The sequence below is a fragment of the Genypterus blacodes genome, unplaced genomic scaffold (genome assembly GCF_046128005.1).
Source record: "Genypterus blacodes isolate CSIRO-AG114 ecotype Tasmania unplaced genomic scaffold, CSIRO-AGI_Gbla_v1 ptg000053l_1, whole genome shotgun sequence".
Classification (NCBI taxonomy): domain Eukaryota; kingdom Metazoa; phylum Chordata; class Actinopteri; order Ophidiiformes; family Ophidiidae; genus Genypterus; species Genypterus blacodes.
Genome location: NW_027466865.1, coordinates 5182501 through 5202109, shown reverse-complemented (window position 1 = coordinate 5202109; position 19609 = coordinate 5182501). Strand labels below are relative to the sequence as shown.

General features: G+C 46.0%; 1 protein-coding gene across 2 annotated transcripts in view; it reads right to left on the bottom strand.

Moving 5' to 3' along the window:
• Positions 1-1339: 1339 nt before the first annotated feature.
• setbp1 (SET binding protein 1) overlaps positions 1340-19609 on the bottom strand; it is a 35245-nt gene continuing 16975 nt past the window's right edge. For both annotated transcript variants that reach the window (XM_076151026.1, XM_076151025.1), the window contains 5 exons: positions 14019-14446; positions 11639-13570; positions 11329-11536; positions 10146-11208; positions 1340-6129 (listed from right to left, as the gene is read on the bottom strand). In XM_076151026.1, the coding sequence (XP_076007141.1) occupies positions 5600-6129; positions 10146-11208; positions 11329-11536; positions 11639-13570; positions 14019-14446 (4161 nt within the window). In that variant the 3' untranslated portion in view covers positions 1340-5599. The remainder of the gene's footprint in view (positions 6130-10145; positions 11209-11328; positions 11537-11638; positions 13571-14018; positions 14447-19609) is intronic.

Here is a 19609-nt window from a genome sequence, read left to right as displayed (position 1 = left end):
CCTAACCGCTGCTTCACGTGCGATTGGGGAAGTGGGAAGTATTGGGTGAAAAACAGGAAGAAACAAGGTTGAATGAAGTTCATATCCATTCTGCTACTTCGCCTCTCTTGTGTTTCAAATGTGATCTCTTTAGAGCTTTTAATGTGTATTTAAAGTCACAAAATATCAAAATAAAATGTGTAGGAAGGATGGGATGTGAAAAGTGTAATATAGATGATGATCAGTAAAGTTCCATATAAATGTACTGTATATATCAACATATGTATATATATATGTTTCTCTCTCATTCTCTTCACTGGTTGTATATGTACTATAGATGCCCTGACCTTAAAGGAAATTGGTTCAGACCCTCTTTTCTAATATTCTTGGCTGACTGCAGCTTTAGACCCCTAGAATCATCATCATTTCACCCCATTAGTGAGCGCCACGTGTGTATGTTTCCATGCCATCTCCACATGTTGGGATTGTGCAGCAGGCAACGCTACAAAGTAGCTATGATCCTAAACCCGAGGAGATAATGGGCACATTGCTCATCAGATTGATGTGCTATGCCGCTGCCTTCACGTGTTGCGGTGGCTCAGCAGTGCAGGATGTGCTGTTTCATCATGATCACAGCCCTGGTGATATATCTCATCGTCTTTCTTGTGCAGTAGGTGGAGTGGGGGCATGTGCACTCATTTACAGGCATGAGTACACAGTGATTTGGGTGCAGCCCCACTGCAGCCCTGACTTCCATCAGAGGGTTTTTTGTTTTTTTTTAGTACAACTGTGCTGGTGCCAACAGTTCCATCAGCACCACTAGACACTGAAACACATTTGGGCAGCTCACCCTGCAACCATGGTAACAGAAGAATTTTACTAGTTGGCAGCAGCCAATGGTGGGGCACTTCCCACTCAGCTTTGTCCAATCAGAGAGCAGCCTGCAGCCCAGCCCTCCTAGAACTGACACTGATGAGGTAGTAGAAAGGGATTAAAAGATATAGGCTTAGTTAATGAACAAGCGACTGTAAGTGTGTGTGTGTGAGTGTGTGTGTACGTGAGGGAGAGAAGGGAAGGCTGTGGCATAATCTCTTGAGAGGATTCCCTCTCTTTTAACCAGGACAGGCAGACACATTGTAGAGCAATGTTTATTCACCATCTGACATTCATCACAGATGCGTGCGGCAAACCCTCCTGTCATCTCGCTCCCTCGCATGTTCACACACACTCGCATGCACACACACATGCAACTGACTCCTTCACCACCTAACTGGTGACCTTCATCTCCGCCTGTCACTATGTAGGCGATCCCAGCACCACTGAGTGAACCCAGCGAGAAGAAAATAAGTTCAGCTCAACATCAGCGTTCAATAAAGTCATTTATTATTTCACACAATGGATAACATGAACAACTTCAACTGTAGTTCTTCTTAATAAGTGCTCAATGTTGCCAGCCAACAGAGGGGTAGCAAAAGAATGAGCTTTTCTTTCTGAGGAAACAGAAATTAAAAAAACAAAAACAAACCTACAAGATCATGAAAGATAAACATGACCAAAAGCATGCCAGCGGACATGGATATACATATATATTGCATGTATATATGTGCTTAAGACATACATATACTGTATGTGTACATTCACACATACATACTGTGGAGAATATATGCATATTCATGCGCATCTAGTATTTACTCTATATGTCAAATATCTGCAGTTTTTAATATTCATACAATGTACAAAAATGCTTCATGAATTAAAAATTCATTACAAAAAGAAACATATCAAACAATGTACAAGTCCTGCTCCAAATTCAATTGAAATTCAACTTTCAGCTTGTCTAAAATATTTATGCATACAATCAAGTTGAGCATGCAAATAAAGGAAAACCCACTTTAGAAAAAGGTTCAAATACACTATGTATACAAACTAAAATATGCCCACACTGTTAGAAGAGCTCACTTTGTGCTCTAACAAAGTACATTTATTGGTTTTTTCAATGCTTCATCTGCAGTTTCAGCTTTAAACATTATAGCTTAGAAATGTCAACGTATGCTGTGAGGATGACGACATGTACATTTATGAGGCTCTGTCTCAAACGACCCCTCACTCCATGTGTAGGACACTCAGCACAGCACACTACAAAGGGAATGAGGAAGTGGGGGGGAGGGTGATTAAAATCCAGGTGTCATTGTATTCCCATTTTAGTAACTGTACTGAACTGGTGAGAGAGTAGACGGAAGCAAATATAGCCACAAACCACTGACCCTAAGTCAAATACTGCAATGTTGCCCCTTGACACTGGGGCCAGACATGCTGAAAGACCCTGACATCAGTGCTTAGGGGGCCTCCACGTCCACTGGTCCAGGTTGGATGCTAAATACAACAGTTACCGTGAACCCTTTCACAGCCGCATCCCCTCAGCAGTCTGGAGTGAGTCTCTGTGTCGAGTGAAAGCACCAGAGTAGGACAATACTAGTCAGTGTTAGAAGGCACCGGAGCATTGGCTGGTAGGAGAGACAGACAGGACAGACAACATCTGGGGTCTTTAATGCTGGCATCTGAGACCGCTGACAGACCACGATACGGAGGCGTAAGCTGCCGAGCCCGTAGTCTACACCTCACGGGCCACACATCTAGGCCTCATCTACACCACGACAGACTGCAGACCCACGGAAAAGTTATCCAGCAAGGCAAGGTTAAGTACGATTATGTTAGGACAAGTGTATTTTTGGCTAATTCCTCTGAGAGCGTCCCCCACACGCAACACTCTCGCTTACGTTTTATGCTGGCTGAAGGGGATAGAGCTGCAAATCAGTGGGGGGGTTCCTATTTTTGGTCAAGTACACTACAATGGGCCTTGTATCTTTTTAAGTGTAATAAGGCAAATGTTTCGCTTAGCATTCTGTGTAGTTAAACTGACTGGAATGATGACTGTCAATGTACAGCAGAATTTGTCAAATGGAGAGAACAGTTAGGGAACCGTGGTCCTTTGTACAGTGCAGACTGGCCGTCTCAGGGATGGAGCATCCTGATCGAGTGTGATGGGACACTGTGGTTTTATGAGACAGTCCCAGCATGGCTGAGCCCGGCTGCTATCCATGCAGGATGGACACACTAACACTATTTACAACAAACACTTCAATACTGTAGTTTTACATCTGGTTAAGGCTGTACTGCATATGGCTGCAGTAACTATAGTTTTCATGAAATGATAGTCACTTTCTGCACAACTTATTACAAATTATTACTAGTATTATTCACAATTCTTATTACATGAATTCATTTTATTCAGTAAATAAGACCACTTATTTCTCTTTGTTGAAGGGTGGACCTAGAACAGAAATTCCTTTTAAGGTCATTGCCAGGCACGGCCTGATGCATAGCAAACAACAATGTAAGACAGCGTGGTTTCCATGACAACATCCTCTGTTCCTCCTCTCTCTGTCTAGTATATCACCAGTTCCACTCTGTGACCCCCATTGGTCATAGAGTGACAAAGCAAGTGTTCTTCAATTATATATGTTTTGTACAATCAATACTTCTGGACAGAGTGAACCTTTCCATGTCCTTGAAAGCAGAACAATACAGTTTGCCAGCCTGTGTGTATTTAGCAGTTATGTCATCTTATCTCCATCCGTCCAGCCCTTCTACTTCTGTTGTGTAGATATGGGCAGCAAACTGGGAGGAGGCTGGGACACAGATTTTGTGCACCAGCGACAGAGGATGCTGCCTATGGAAGCTGTGAGGGTTCTGACAACTACGCACGTGTGTCATATGCACGGTCATGAACATATGGGGTCAGCTTCTGGACGTAGCTTTGTTACTTGATATTTCTTGGGGTGAAACGTAGGGTAATTGGTGAGAGAAGGAAACATAAGGCACGAGCTGAACTGCTGCAACTGAGAAGCCTCCACCCACCCAAACAAAAACAGAATCTCTGCAAACTCAATTGAAACAAACAAATACTGATCCATTGCTTATATTTGGAAATACTGACTTTGCGTGAGAAAATACTAACCACTACCCACAGATGCTGTAGACAGAGTTTAACAAATGGTTTGACCATGTTGGCACGAATAAACCCAAAGATGGCTACATTCTAGAGTGCACATAGGAATGCTTTACATTAGTGCCAACACGGTTAAGAGTTTGTCTAACTCTGTTTTCATCCTTTCACTGAACACTGAGGCTTTGGTTTGTAAATCTAAACAGCGGATTTTCTTGATTTACTTTCCAAAAATATTCCCAGGATATGAAGTTCAAATCATGTTAAGTAGAAAGATTCAGATTAGCTATTCAGAACACTGACTGTGAGCCCTCTCCAGCTGAACTGTCTAATCTTGATTCAGATTTGGGCTTAGGTTTGACGCTTTTGGCTGCGCAGCCTGCATATACAAATTGATTAAAAATAATGCATGCTCTCTGGAATGGATAACCACACCACAGAAGGCCAAAACAGAAGGCTGGAACAAGCATGTAAGTGCTGAATTTGATTGATGCAAGTGTATGGTTTTTCATAGTGCATTAAACCAATTTTAAGGTTTACCAAAAACACACCTGATATTCCCCCTGTATGCAATGCCCCCTGGATATAAAAACAATAACGAGTGTATGGTTTAATGGATACATGTGGTTCTTTCTGTCTGAAAACAAATTTGTCTTGAGTCGCACCCATGTCTGTTTTTGGTTATAAAACAATACACAACTTTCATTGTCTATGGTACAACAATTCTATATGATATATGCCAGTACATGTCTATGAGCTGGTTTACCATTGTACAAGGCAGGTATCAGTGGACTTTCTATGTACAGTCTGGGACAGTCTCACCCACCATATTGCCTTTATGTAACTGCCCGGGACAAGCCTGAGCAGTGAACGAGGGGGAAGTGAACGCAGATCGAGGAGGTTGAGGGAGCACAAGCAATGAGTAAAGTAACACATGAGTGGTAGCTGGTGAGCGAACGATGAGGTTAGGAGGGAGAGTAGAAGTATTCGGATGAATATCAGGCAGGGCAGGGGCTACCAGGGGAGGACGGATCCCATACTCCTCAGACAGAGCGAGGAAACAAGGGAGGTACAGACGGGGGTGAGAGGACAAACAGGGAGAAGGAGTCGGCTAAGGTGGCGGATTACTGCTGTAATACCCCACATCTTTGACAAGCTTCCTCAGAAAGGCAAAAATAAGCAGAGCTGCACAGTATTATTTTAACCATTCCCCCTCCCCTTGCTGGTAAAGATATGGCTAAAGCCACATTCAGATACAGTATCATAAAGTACCATACACATAACTGTATCAGATACATAAAGAATCACATAGTATTCTACACTATCATAAGTACCACGCACTTTTATAGCATCAGATTCAGTATCAAATAGTACCATATAGTGCCGTATTAAATAAAGGTCCAATGAATCCTTGAAAGGCTCGCATCTGGATGGGTTTAGCAAACAGAAGGACGACACTGAAACTGTTCCCTCCTCCTGCTCCTCCGCTGACAACGTGTATTCCTCAGAGAGGAGAAACAAGTCAAAGTGCACTGAGGAGTCCCAGCATTAAGGGCACTGCATCTGATAAGCTTCAAACAGCGCTGACACCTTCAGAGCTGCTCTCCTGCAGTTCTACTGACTGGACGGAGCCCACAGCTCATCCCTGCTGTGGCCTCTGCCTCGCCGTTTCCCCCCTTTGGCCAGTGGAGGCACAGCGCGTGCTTGATGCACCACTGTCTCTATTGTTGCTGAGATGGAGTCATGATTGGAGAACTCTAGAGGCTCAGGGGTCAAAGTTGGCCTCAGGCTCTGTCTTCCTGGCAGGTCACCGCACCTTTCTAGAACAGGCATTCCCAGAGTCCTCCCGTCACCCCTCCTACTGACCGGCATGTCAGACACCCGTCCATCAGCCCTGCCTTCGTCCCTTACACTGGTGGGCTCTGAGTCTTCTAGGGGTTGTTTTCGGGGCCGTCCAGGTCGTCTTTTGATGACGTTGTTTCCTGTTTTGGCTTGTCGCTGCAGACGCTTGACGCGAAGGATCTTCTGCACATGCTCAAAGTTCCTCTGGGAGGACATCACGTTGGAGTAGGAACGCATCCTCCTCACCTCCTTTTGGATCTGTTCCACCTCCCTGCGCTTATACCTTCGCTTACTGGGGACACCTGGGAGAGAGGGGAGAGAGCGAACAGTGAGGTGAGAATTTACAGGGTAAATAAACCAAAGAGCAACATATAGTGAGAAAGACCTTTTAATGCCGAAGTGTCAGCCAAAATTAACAACCTTGTAAAGGCCAGGAAAGATATCATGCCAGTTTAGCTCATGGAGAGAAGGTCTTTCTTTTGCTTCGAGAGCTTCCTGCTAATTTTGACATATTCATGTAAGCCTTTCAAAGCCCAGCTGAGCCAGGGGTGCAGATCCTATCCTGTAATTGTCTACTAGAGAGCAGCAAGGAGAGAGGAGAGAAGGAGAGAAGGAGATCCCATTCTGCTGGCAGGAAACCCACAGAAATGTCTCCTTCAACCATTTAATGTGTCGCTACACAACAACAACCCTGCACATCTGCAGCAGAGGCTGCCAAAAATACACACGCAAACTCACATATACAGACGCAAACACACACATGTTCAACGTGCACAAATAATGAATTCAGTAATACAGAATGGCTGAGCAGAAGAAACTGGAGCCATATTGTTTCCTTCACACTGGTGAACTGGGCAGTTTGCCCTTCACACGTTGTTCTACCCTTTCTCTCCTCCACTCGCCCCATCACTCTCTTTCTCCTTCTCACTCGACCCTTCACGGGAGGCAATACGCTGCTCTCTAATTTTCAATTAAACTGGTAACATGGCACCATTTTCATTTCCTTCTCTATTTCAGAAACCGCTTCCTGGTCTTGGTCTGTCCCTGTCTTTCTTTTTGTTTCCCATCTCTCTCTCTCTCTCTCTCTCTCCTCCCCCCCCCCCCCCCCCCCCCCCCCCCCCCCCCCCCCCCCCCCCCCCCCCCCCCCCCCCCCTCGTCTGTGTCTGGGCACTGTTCCCGGGGCTCAGACTGAGCCACAGCCAAAATGGAGGAAAAAGCACAATCAGCCACCAGTCACCGAGAGAGTCTGCATACAACCCATTTGGTCTCTTTTTCATGAGCTTCTCCTCCTATTCCTGCATTCACACCCTCTTCCTGTCTTCTTTTCTACAGGAATCCCACTGATACAATGTGGCAGCTTTTTAAATGCAGTGCTGACTGCATTTAAAAAGCTGAGCCAGTAGCGAGCAATATGCAGCATGTTTCACTATCCCCTCTTACAGAAGCATATCAGGTGATCAATCATTGTTTAAGCCACGCGATGATTATATTTAAAATCTGCCAAATCTTTAAGTTTCATGTCAGGGTGACTTTGGGGGAAATGTGTATAAAACAACACACAAGTCTTTTTGAATATTTCCATCTGATGGAATGCTGCAGTAAACACTCTGTTCCTGACTTCAATTAGCATGAAGCTTGATATTGGAGATCCAGCAGATGCACAATGATTCTGTATTTTAAGAAATGTAAGGAGGAATTTAAGAGTAAAGCTAAGAATTTAAGTGTTTAAGAGTCTAGAGGTCTAGGGAAAAGTGTTTGCTAATGGATAAACAGAATGACAACATAAAGAGAGGCCTGAACACACACACTCCATTTATAGAAACAGAACCTCTCACAGAACCTCTCACTTCTTTGTCGCTGTTGTTAAAGAATTCAGTGCAGACAGTGAAATTAGTCTAATGCAGAAAGCACTAAGTAGCGGTAGTTTATGAGCTGCATAGAAGCGTGCACACATGCACACACACACACACACACACACACTACAAAGTAGCAGAAATTTATGAGCTGCATACACGGAACATAAAACCTGTGACCTTCAGTAGTATGAGTGGCGAGGACCTGTTTCTTTTGTGGAAAAGGAAGTCGCTACTGCACACACACTCACACACGCTCACTTATCCAGTGTCCCTGCAGCACAGGAGACTAGATATCAAACCTGTGATCAAGTGATCCTTGCTGTATGTAATTTAGTGAAAGAGAGTATTTCTCCACAAGCGTGTGTGTGTCACAAAGAAAATGAATTCAGGGGAAGATGACCTGCTTTTATGTAAATGTGTGTGTGAGAGATTGCTGTCAGCTGCAGAGGGACCTGCTGATTAGTAAAGGAACACACACACATATGCAGAAAATGAAATGTTTATGCCACAACATTCCTGTTATGGAATGAGATATGATGAAATTTACCTCTATGTCAGCTTTAGTTTGTGTATCTTTGTGTCAGTATACATGTGTGCATATACACACGTATAGTTTTTGTCGCATGCTTGCGTATGAACATGCGCCTGTGTTTTAATTGGGCTAAGGCTGTGAAGCGAAGCAGTAAGTCATGCTAGAGGAGGGGAAGAGGGAATGGGGAAAAGAGAGGGTAATGGGGGAAACGTGGGGGGGAGGGGAAACAAGGGAAAGGCAGAAAGAGAACAGGGAAGAAAGAATGAGAGATAGAAGGGGGAGGGGAGAAGAAGGGGGGAAGGAGCAGAGGGAGCTGTGCTTGTGGATGTGGATATTGTGGGAGAAAAGAGGAGAGCAAGGGCAAGGGGGGGGGGGGGGGGGGGCATGGAAGGTAGCACAGGGAGGACAAGACAGGAGGGTCAACGTGTAACGTGGACAGTGCAGCAGCACAACAACGGTACAGGAGGAAGGGGGGTGGGGTGGTGGTGTGTGTGTATATGAGTCATCCGTCCTGGATCCCCTGGGGTGGGGGGAGTATTCTAACCGAGCCCCTGGCTTCTACTCCCCGACACTGGACTAGGCCCCAGTCATTAAACCTCTGGCTGCCAGCCAGCTCTTTTAACACAGGCAAGGGCCTTTTACGGCGTGTCTGTAGAAAATAAATCACACTGTGTGAATAATATATCTCTGGCAAAGGCATTGGCAGGAGGGGAGGAAGGGAGGGGAGGGGAGGAAGGAGAGATTGGTGAATTATAGTCGTCTCCATCCATGCATTACGTTCTCTCTATCCCCCGCCAGATGTGCTCAAAGACAGCAGAATACAGAATGTACCAAAATACACATTAATTTAGTCTTGAGTTGTGGGCTACTGTGTCTCTTTGTCTACTACAACTCCCACTGCAGCTGCAGAGCATATTTATGGAAGTATGAATCACCTTGAAGACTGTACCGTGACATGATGCCTACACACTGCAAACTTAAAATGAGGAAAACCCTAAAAACTCGCAACAAATATGTGATAAAGGCTCCACACCAGTCTGGAAGTCTGCTGTCACCAGAACAATACACACAGAATAATTGTAGCTACGTTACGAGTCTTGCTTTTGCTAATGGAGCGGTAATGAAGTCTGATGCTATTTTAAGCTACTGCTAATGCCTGTTAAACACTTCTTGCTGCTGCCTAACACTGGCAGACCACTAGAAGGCTTTTATTGTGAAGCAACTATTGAATGTTGTGACATAATCACATTTTGTGGGAGAAGCCATGCAAGAAGATGCAACCTTTAGTGAACTATTAGCAAATGTAAAGGCAAGAACTGGATCTTCTTCAGTCTGGGTGAACCTCAAACCTCCAGTCGCGTTTTGAGGCCACAGTGTGTGGGCGAGTCGGGAGGTAAATGTGTTTACACCTTTTCCCGAATGCCCAGACTGGAAGGTGGAGCAAAAAGCTCTCTGTCATGGAGTGTTTGTGTGTGTGTGTGTGTGTCTTTGTTCAGGGGATCAACACAATTAATCACCTAAGCAGAGGGGATGGCACAAACTTCACGTCAGGAGAGGGGAGGGTTTTCTACACATTTTACAGCGATACTCAGTGCACATTTTCAGTCTTGGTTCTCTTTCACAACTTGTCCCACAGGGCAAATGAGCGGTGTGTCAGATGGATCATGCTACATGTACCTGTAATGGGTTTTGACCAGAGCTGCTCAAGTATCCAAAGTGGATGGAAATAGCGTGCAAAGGCACTGGCACGCAACATTGCATAACTTACTTAAATACTGGACACAGGGTAAAATGAGTGGACTGCCACACCTCTCATTATGCAATGTCAATTTGGCTGGTATTTGCCTAAAAGGTCAGTGCGCTCACTTGTAAATTCATGCCGTGATGCGAAACGAGCAGGTAATCCCAACAAACTGTAAATAGTTCTTACCAGTGAGCGAGGCAGCAGAGCACTGGGTCATCAGTCCTGACTCCTGCCTGGCAGTTTGGAATGACATCAAGCCCTGATCTCCAAAAACCGCAAGCCCCCTCTTCCTGCTCCTCCCACCGTATTCGTCCTCCTGTGACCCCAAAAAGAGGTCAGAGGCCGCCTCTTGCCGCTGTGATTGGCTACTGTAGCTGTTCATGAAGCTGTTTATTGGCTGTCCAGACTGACGGGAGTGGAACTGGCTGTCAGCGAGCGAGTGTGTGGACAGGTGGTCCTGCTCACGCATCCCTAAGCTGGATGCGAGGCTGGAACTTCTCCCGTTGCCCCTCAGCTTGTCCAGATGCTTTGAAGAGCCCTGATTGGCTAAGTCCCTCCTTTCTGTCAGCATGCTAAGACGTGCATTGGTCTTAGCTCCACTAAAAAGCCCACCGAGCTCCTGACGATCACGTGCAGAAAGGAGGGGTTCGTCTTTGTGCTTGTGTTTGTGCTTGTGCTTCCTCTTGTGGAGGCGTACCCCTGCAAGACCGCCTGCACCGCCACTGCTAAGGGATCCCAGGCCCTCACCCCGTACAGAAGAGCCCTGGAGTGGGCCACTGGAGCTGCGAAGCTTGGCCCCAGGCTGGAGCTTTGAGTGTCCCCCAGTGTGGAAAGCCTTAGGAGGGGGGACAGCAGGCCTCATGAAGGGAGAAGGAGGAGCAGGTCCTATTGAATGGTGGGGTAGGTAGAATTGGGGAGCAGGGGGAAAGTAGCCCAGACTCAGAGGGGGTGCATAAGGCATGGCATAGGGTGCATAGTAATTTCCCCCTGCCAGTGGATAACCATATCCTTGAACAAAAGGCAGCTTCGATGTGATTGGCTCGCTGACTTTGGCTGGACGGCCACGTCTCCTCTTAGCCTTCAGATCGGCGCTCCTGCGGAGGTACGGACTGGAGTCGCAGGGGTAGGAGTCATAGGTAACTGGATAGTAATGATGGAAGTTGAGGCGGAAAATGGAGGGATATGGCTGCTGGGGATAGCAGGTGTATCTCCTGTGAGACACACGTAGTTGCTGTAGCTTTAACACCACCTAGAAGGTGAGCAAAAGACATACTTAGATAAACACATTTCAAATATATAATCTGCAAAACTGGATGTTAGTGTTTAGTCACAGATGGTAGTATACAGCAATTATCGTAGTCTTTCTAACCTCCTCCAACTCAGAGAGAAAGTGCAGATGATCCCGGCTCTGTAGGCACTTCCTCTTCCGCCGATGATGTTTTTGTTTCTTCTCCTGTTGTGACAGGAAGTTGTCCACAGCAGTAACCTGTCGCTCGCAGCGTGTTCTGCTGCCCCTGCTGGATGCCTCCAAAGCTGCTGCCTCCACAGCCTCAAACCCACACAGATCAAATGAGTACCTGCAGAAACCCAAATAAAAGATCAGAAAATCACATTAGAACACTCTCATACATGTGTCTGAACAATGAAGGCAAAACAGTGAAGTGAAATAGGTATCGTACCTGCGTCGGGAGGCCGGGCCCTTCTCAGTTTGATCTGAGGTGCTGTTGTTGTCGGTCCCGATCCCACTATCACTGGGAATGGTCTCCTCGCTGTGTGACTCGCTGATGGGGGACAGAGTCACCTCCTTTACTGATGCCCCCTCGGACAGGTGAGAAGGTGAATTAGCCAAAAGGCGTGGAGGGGAGAGTTTCCATCCCCCAGAGAGGAAGCTTCTCCCTATTGGCTTGGAGGGCAGTGCTGAGATGGGTTGTAGACTGGGCATAGTGGCATCAGAGTGGCTGGCTCTTAGGGATGGAGCACTGGAGCTTGGAGAGGAGATGGTGGAAGGCACTACAGGGCTCTCATAGAGACTAGACATAGAGACAGACAAGGGGGGCCTGTCTCTAGTAGCTTTGGGGAGGTTGGAGACTTGAGTTTCTGCTCGGGGTTTCCTCCCCCTCTTCTTCCCAATGTAGATGGTTCCCCTCTTGCTGACATTTATCTGTTTACCCAGTCGAGCCTCAATGGTGGATGCCATGGCACTCATAGCTGAAGTAACAGGGGCAGAGCAAGACTTCAGAGCCAGAGTGCCGTTCTGATTGGAACCTGAAAGGATCTCATTCAGGATGCTCTGCACTTTCCCAAGCTTCATCTTATTCACTTGCCTGGAAGGGCCTCTGCCACGCTTTCCTTTCAGACTGTTTGCACCAGTGGTTGTAGAGGCCATTTGTACCAAGGTGTTAAGCATGTGTGTATTCCGCCTACGGCTCTGCCCTGTGGAGGTCTCCTGTGCCAATGGGCTCGGTGGTGAGGTGGACGTGCCCTCATGGATGGTCTCCACGGTTAAAAGGGGCTGTTTCTTGGGGCGCCCTCGTTTCCTCTTGATGGGCGTGTGGACCGTCAAGCTGTCTGTGTTGGTGTAGAGGGGACTTGACGGCGTGATGGGGAAGGCTGAAGGTGGGTCCACTAAGGTTGATGGGCTCCCCCGGGTGTCCCTCTGTGGTGAGGTGAGACTGATGGGGCTTCTAGCTTTCAGGTAGGACCATCTGTCCTTAGTCTTTGTTGGTCTGGAGATCATTGTAGAGCAGATCATGGGGTTAGGGCTTGGACTCATGGTTGTCCTGGGTCTCGGACTGGGAATGGGGCTAATGTTTGCTCTGGGTTTTGGACTAGGACTAGGACTGATGTTTGCCCTAGGGCTGGGGCTGGGGTTTGGGCTAGGAAGTCTGGGGTTCATGATCAGATTAGGGCTGCTGATGTGGTTGTGGGGAACCTCTCTGTGTTTGAGGGCGTCTATATTGATCTTAGGACGACCCACTGGATTCTTTTTCATTCTGTTTGTAGTCAATGCTGATACTGGATCAGGCCCACTCAAAACTGTCTCTGCTCTTTCTACTCTCTCACTCCTTTCTCTTTTTTCCACTTTGTCTCCCCTCTCTGTTTTCTCTGTCCTCTCGCCATTAACTTCAGCATGACTTGTGAACTGAGACTCATTTTTGTGAGTCTCCATCTTGTGTGCTACTTTGGGTTCTGGGGGCCCAGGCTGGTGGCTCTCTGTAGTGTCAGAATCCTGTCGTTGCTGTGATTGCTCTTCAACAGAAAAGGACTCATCAAATGAAGGCCTCCTCCTCCTCTTTCTTCCTTTCCCTTCCTCAATCAGCATGGGCTTCCCTCTGTCCTCGTCTTCTCCTCTCCTGCCGGCAGCTGCTCGCTCTCTGTCCTCTTTTCTTCTCTCATCCCTTTCCTCATGGAATCGCTCAGCTGTCTCCTCTTGCCGGTACTTCTGCCTCTCCTCTGAATTAGTTGGGCTCTCCACTCCTTTCTCCGACTGTCTTCCCCAAGGTGTTTCAGCACCGTGGGGACTAGACAGCGTCCTCTGGGAGTCCTTCCTGCCGTACTTCCTCTTGATGTTTCCAAAGAGCTGCTCACTGACCTCTTGCAATCCCCTCCCCCTGGAGAGATGCATGCACAGACAAAAGGATGATTGGTGGGGAGAGGAAGAGACTCTTTTAGAATGGACATTTACAGTTTATGGGCATTGTAGTGGTGGGAATCACCAGAAATGATATGATATCAAGACATTGTGATATGCTGGGAATTGCAACAAGATATACTCCAATATGTTGCAGTTTTACAGTTATGGTGTAAGTTCTGTTATGAAAGCATTGTTTTCACTTTTTTATCTCACTGATCTTAATATTATAGCATATGGAATTGTAATAAAACGTAATGTAATAAAATTCAAATAAGTACCTGTGTCAGAAGGTTAAATATGGATATAGAGTATTTGGATTTGCGAGCAATAACAAAATCATATCTATATTAAGTAACAAGTACAACAACACAGTATTATTTCACATTGGTTATTTCTGGAATGCTGATTTTGAAAATCAACTATACCTGCTGAGGGAGGTCAGGTTGAGTATACTGGCATCGGTAACTACCGGCAACTGCAAGTCAGGAGTCAGACACCTTTGAGGTGAGGGACTTTGTGTCGCTGTCTGAGAGAAAGATGGAGCCGGATCAAGCAAAGAGCTTCGACTGGATCCTGCCAACTCTCTGGCTGGCTCAGAATCTACAGGATTGGACGCCGCCGCAGACGTTGCAGTTGAGGATGCCATCCAGTTTGGATTGAGTTGGTGGTGGTGTGCATGAGTGCGTTGGGATTGCGAGAGCGCGTGCTGTTGTTGTTGTTGTTGTGTGTGTGAGAGGGTGTGTGTGTGGAGGAGAGAGCTCCGAAGCTGGTTTTTGGGTGAAGGGTGATCCCCCAGTAGTTGCAGCAGGCCTCCCTCTTTCTGCTCCGGCACTCTAAACTGGCGCTCGTAAGTCTGGCAATGAAAGAGAAAACAGAAAAACGGTTACAAACTGCAATCACAGAGCAGCATGTACCTGCAGGGACACAAAAACGCTGATCATGAAACAATAAATCCTATTTCCTATTACTAAAACATCACTTAATGGAAATACATGTAGCACACAATCCAGTTCTGTTTCTTTTGTCAGCACATCCAATCACACATCACAGCCGCACATACAATCAGTGATTTATTTTATATTGTTCTTCTCCTTTCACAGCAGTACCAAGCCTTGTAATACATCTTGTGTGCATGAGCAAACAGTGTGCAACAAAACAAAAGGCCTGTTTACAGAGCAATTAAATTCCTGTGGCAAGGATGCTGCATGCTGTGAGAGCAGTGTGAGAGGGTGGGGGTTGGTGCTGTCTGACTACACACTGTATTAAACACAGTAGCCTGGTTCAGGCGTGTCCCTGACTGCCCTGGCATTTACAGAATACACAGCCAGAACCCAGAATTATTTACTTTATTCACTTTTACTGATCATTCACTTCTGCTTCTTGCTCCTTCTCCCCATCACCAGACTGCTAAACTGTCTGTGTTTTGTCTTCATAGTTGTAGGACCGTTGTTATGGAGTATATTTTTATAATCGACTCACCTACTGATTATTTAGAGAGAAAGTGTCCATGACAGTGTCCCAACCAATGATTCTAATAATCAATCATCCTAAATTGGCGAATTTGACAAATGAGTTAAAATGATCTTTTAGGATAGACAGAATGATAGTTGCAGGGTTGATTCATGACTAGATTATATTAAGTGAAATGAAATGCTTCTGCCCTTTTCTTCTATGTTCCTTTAACCACACTGCCTTTACATTCCACCATTTCCGCTTCTTCTTTGTTGTTTAATGTTTGACGAGCCAACTTTATGGCACGTTACCTGGCACATGGGGTCATATTACATTAGATTAGATTAAATTACATAAATTTTTAATCAATTTGTTTTTAAATGGAGCATTGAGACAACTCTATATTATTTCACATTATAAATCTGGAGTCAACCTTTACTTAGTGTTCGTGCATGTAAAACTGAAAATGCGAATGCTTGATATACAGCAGCACACACAGAGAAGTACGCTGCTTAATGTATCACTGCAGCAAAATCAGTGTGTCACGGGAAGATGAGAAATAGAGCAGCGGATGGCCTTTGCGGTTTATCCTGTTATTAACAGACTCAGTGTGACGCAACAAGACACTGTTCTGCTGCGCTGCAGGGAGATGTAACCTAACCACAGGCCTGCCTCTCAGCATGTACACACAGGCAAGCAACCACACACACACGGGGCCCATACACACAGATACACACACACAGTCACATTTTCAATGCTTTATTAGAACCCACTTACACACAGTTACCAATGCTTAAGTGTGCACATGACGAGCAACATCTTGCAACTTAGTTTTTTCCACCTTCAAACACCAACACTCTCACACACACAACAATGTAGTTCTCATTACATCATACATATTATCTAGAAGAAGCACTTTATCTATTCTATCTTTTACCCTGCTATAGTCCTACTGCTGCATCTTTATTTCATCAGTCTCTCCTCCATCATCTCCTCCTTCTCTCCTGCTCTTCTCCTTTCACATCAATAAACATTCTCATTTTAACACATGCATCTGCACATGTTGGTTTATGGCCCAAACACACCGCACCACAATGGCTGTGTGCGTATGCAAGTGTGTGGGGACATGTGGCGACACTGGAGAAGAGATGCAGGGAGTCCAGCGGAGGGATAAAATGACAGATACCTGATACACACATGCTTTCTCATTTAACCTGTCCTAGAATGCCTGCTGCTTCAGGTTAAAGAAGGGCAGAGAAAGAGAAAGAAAAGGCAGACGGAGTGAGGCAGATGACAAAATCCATGTCAAATATATGATTTACATGAGGGCAAAGAAGCCGAACCACACACAGTTACTCAAACATACACACAGGCATAAAATACGTCCTCCCTACTAACCACATGGTAACCACAGACAGATAATAAAGAGAGGAGGCACGGACACCTTTTCTGCTAGAGAGGCGAGGGTTAGACAAAAAGGGAGAAGCAGTAAAAGAAGGGAAATAATGACTCCCTCCTCCCATTCCCACCTTCTGGTAGAGGCTGGGTTACTGGCACTGGTTCAGCTTTTTGTTCTTAGTTTCCTCTCCTCTACCACCATCTCCTCCTCGTTCACCCCCTCCCCTGCGCCTCAAACGCTCCATGCAGCAGTTGCAAAGAAAACACACTCGCTGGCTGATATTCAAGCAGGCAAATACAAATAGTGGTCATCTGGATCCTGGCGTTCTGGCGGTGGCTGTGATCAGGACTTATTTTTATTCTTGCCTTTTCCACTCTGATCCATCCTCGTTCACTCACGCAACGCAACAGACTCATAATTATGCCAAACATTTCCCTGTATTGTTGTCCTATTGTCCTCATTACCTGCACAGCATGCTAACAGGGCTGAGTCTTATTGTACTGTGCATGATAATACTGTACATTTTTTATGATAGAAAATGGCACAGGGATGTACAATGTGAAGCTACCCAGCACCACAGGAGCTACTGTACTTCTGTTGTGTGGAAAAGAACCCAAAAAAATCAGTTTGAGGCCCAAAATGAGCAGGCTAGTGACACTGACTCAGCTACAGCTACAGCTACAGCTACAGCTAGCTGCACTCCCAGGGGACGGAAATTAGCAACTTTCAGAGATGCGACGCCATTCCTGGAGCCAACTCATTAAAAAGTGCAACATAAGATATAACAGCGAATTTCTCTCTCACAAGATCACAAGGGCACACAACTATTCGAGACATGGAGAGTGATGCGCTCACATGGAGGACACTGCATGAGGAAAACTTCCTCGATAATGCTAATGCTGCTAAAATACACAGAGAGGCCATTAAGCCTCTGGTTGTACCATGTGGATGCTAGTGCTGTCTCTACTGACTAAACATAAATGTTTTATGATTGTTTTAACTCTAATGTGTTGACTTTAAAAAAACATTTCAAAATCATCATAAACAGCATATTGTGATATTATTTTAAGGCCAATAATCATTAAATGCCATAATTCATTCCAGTGTGAAATATATGAACAAATTGTAGTCTTGTACTAATACAAAATGATACCAAACATCAGCTTTGGAATAGGACTGCTCGTTACAAAATGCTTTTCCAAAGACTTAGTACTTTGTTTTCCAGGATGTTCTGTAGCTACACGACGGCCATCTACACTTTATTGCCATTTGTTCCATTTGTGAAGGCTCCTCATCTTCTGCCTTTGCTTCACTCTGCGGGACATTATCATCCATCATCACAACACTCAAAAATCAGGTGAATCTGGTGTTGCCGTGACCCTTTTCACCCTGCGCTACTGCTGGTCTACAGCAGGGGGCAGCAGCCAGGAAATCACTGCCAGTGTGGACTCTGACCCTGGAGCAACCCGCAAGTGTCAGACCTACACGACTTCAACCTTCTCATCGCCATCCTTCTTTCCATTTCTTTCCTTTTTACAAGTCCCCTGTGACTAAATATAGATAAAAGAAAGGCCAGCATGAACCCCTGCATGTTTAGTTCCAAACTTATTTGATCTAATCTAACATTACAGGCCAGCATCCCTTGAGGCTCTCAGGATTTCATTTAGGGGTTAAGGGTCACACTCCAAGGCTAGGTCAACATCCATTTCTAGAAGGTCTTCCTCTGGGTCAGCACTGTAACAACATGGATTGGTCTCAGTTCTTCACACGGGGGATCTCCTGTGACAGATATGGAGCCGTTCAAGCAGCCACATTCCTTTCCACTGGTGATGTAACCATCTGATAAGGTCAGAGCGGAGTAGAGGAGGTCATGGATAATAAGTGACTAAGTGCTGCAATCGCCCAAGTGAAAGGCACTCTGCAAATGAGTCAACGTATATTTACAGACAATGTGTATGTGTGCGTGTGCGTGTGCATGAAAAGGACATTCACTTAAGTGGGCTATTGTACAAGGTGGACCTTGATGTAAAGTTTGATTTGAGGGGAGGTATGTAATGGCCCCTCCAGTCCTCTCCTCTCCTGTAGCCTCTCGTTTTCCACTGTTGAATAAACTCTGAGTGGAACTTCATCTCTGTCTCACACACACACACACACACACACACACACACACTGCACCCTGGCTGCACCATTATACCGGGAAAGAACACCCTAAACAGGCACACCCAAATCTCACAACCCAGCACACATATACACACATACAGCCACAAATATACACACAAACTAAATGCACACATGTGCGCTCTCTCTCTCTCTCACACACGCACACACACACACTAACAGGCACGCACACAGGCACGCACACACTGCCCTTCAAATAGTTTTTCGCAGCCTTTTATTTGGCTGCACGCCCGGTGGTTAGAGTGTTTCATTTTTCCCTGTGTATGGAACTGGGCAGCTGTCCAGACAGACACACAAAGAGAGAGAGAGAGAGTGAGGGAGAGAGAGAGAGAGAGATGAGGGGGGGCACTGAAAGAATGAGAGCAAAGAGGGAGGGAAGAAGACAACCAGCAGAAAAACAAGGAGAGGTGCCTAGACCCGTTTACAACTGATTCCCTCCAAAACCTTGTGATTGATATGATCCTCCCTCTCTCTCTCTCGCTCTCTCTCTCTCTCACACACACACAAACTCTCCTTGGCTTTGACATCACGCTGTCTCCCTCTGCCCCTGTGGCCCCGTGCACCCCCCACCTTCATCTCATCCCTCCTTTTCTTCTTCTTTTCTCCTTTCTGGAGCTGACCATTCTCCCCCTGTGGGAACCACCACCAACACCACCACCTCCTCTTTTAACCCCCCCACCAACCCCCCGCTTTCTCTCCAGCTCCATTCAGAGCGCTGCTTCTCTGTGATCTGTGTTTCTGACAGCTCTCACACACACACACACACACACACACACACACACACTAACACACACACACGCACAGACACGTAGACACACACACACACACACACACACACACACACGTACAGCGCCTCTGCAAACAAACACCATGAATACTAACACTGCTTTGTGTCCACAGCACTTAAAATGAGGTAGAGGGAGGGTGGGGGTGCGGAGAAAGGGAGGGAAAAGCGATGGAGGAGAAAAGAGGAGCTGTAGCACTGTG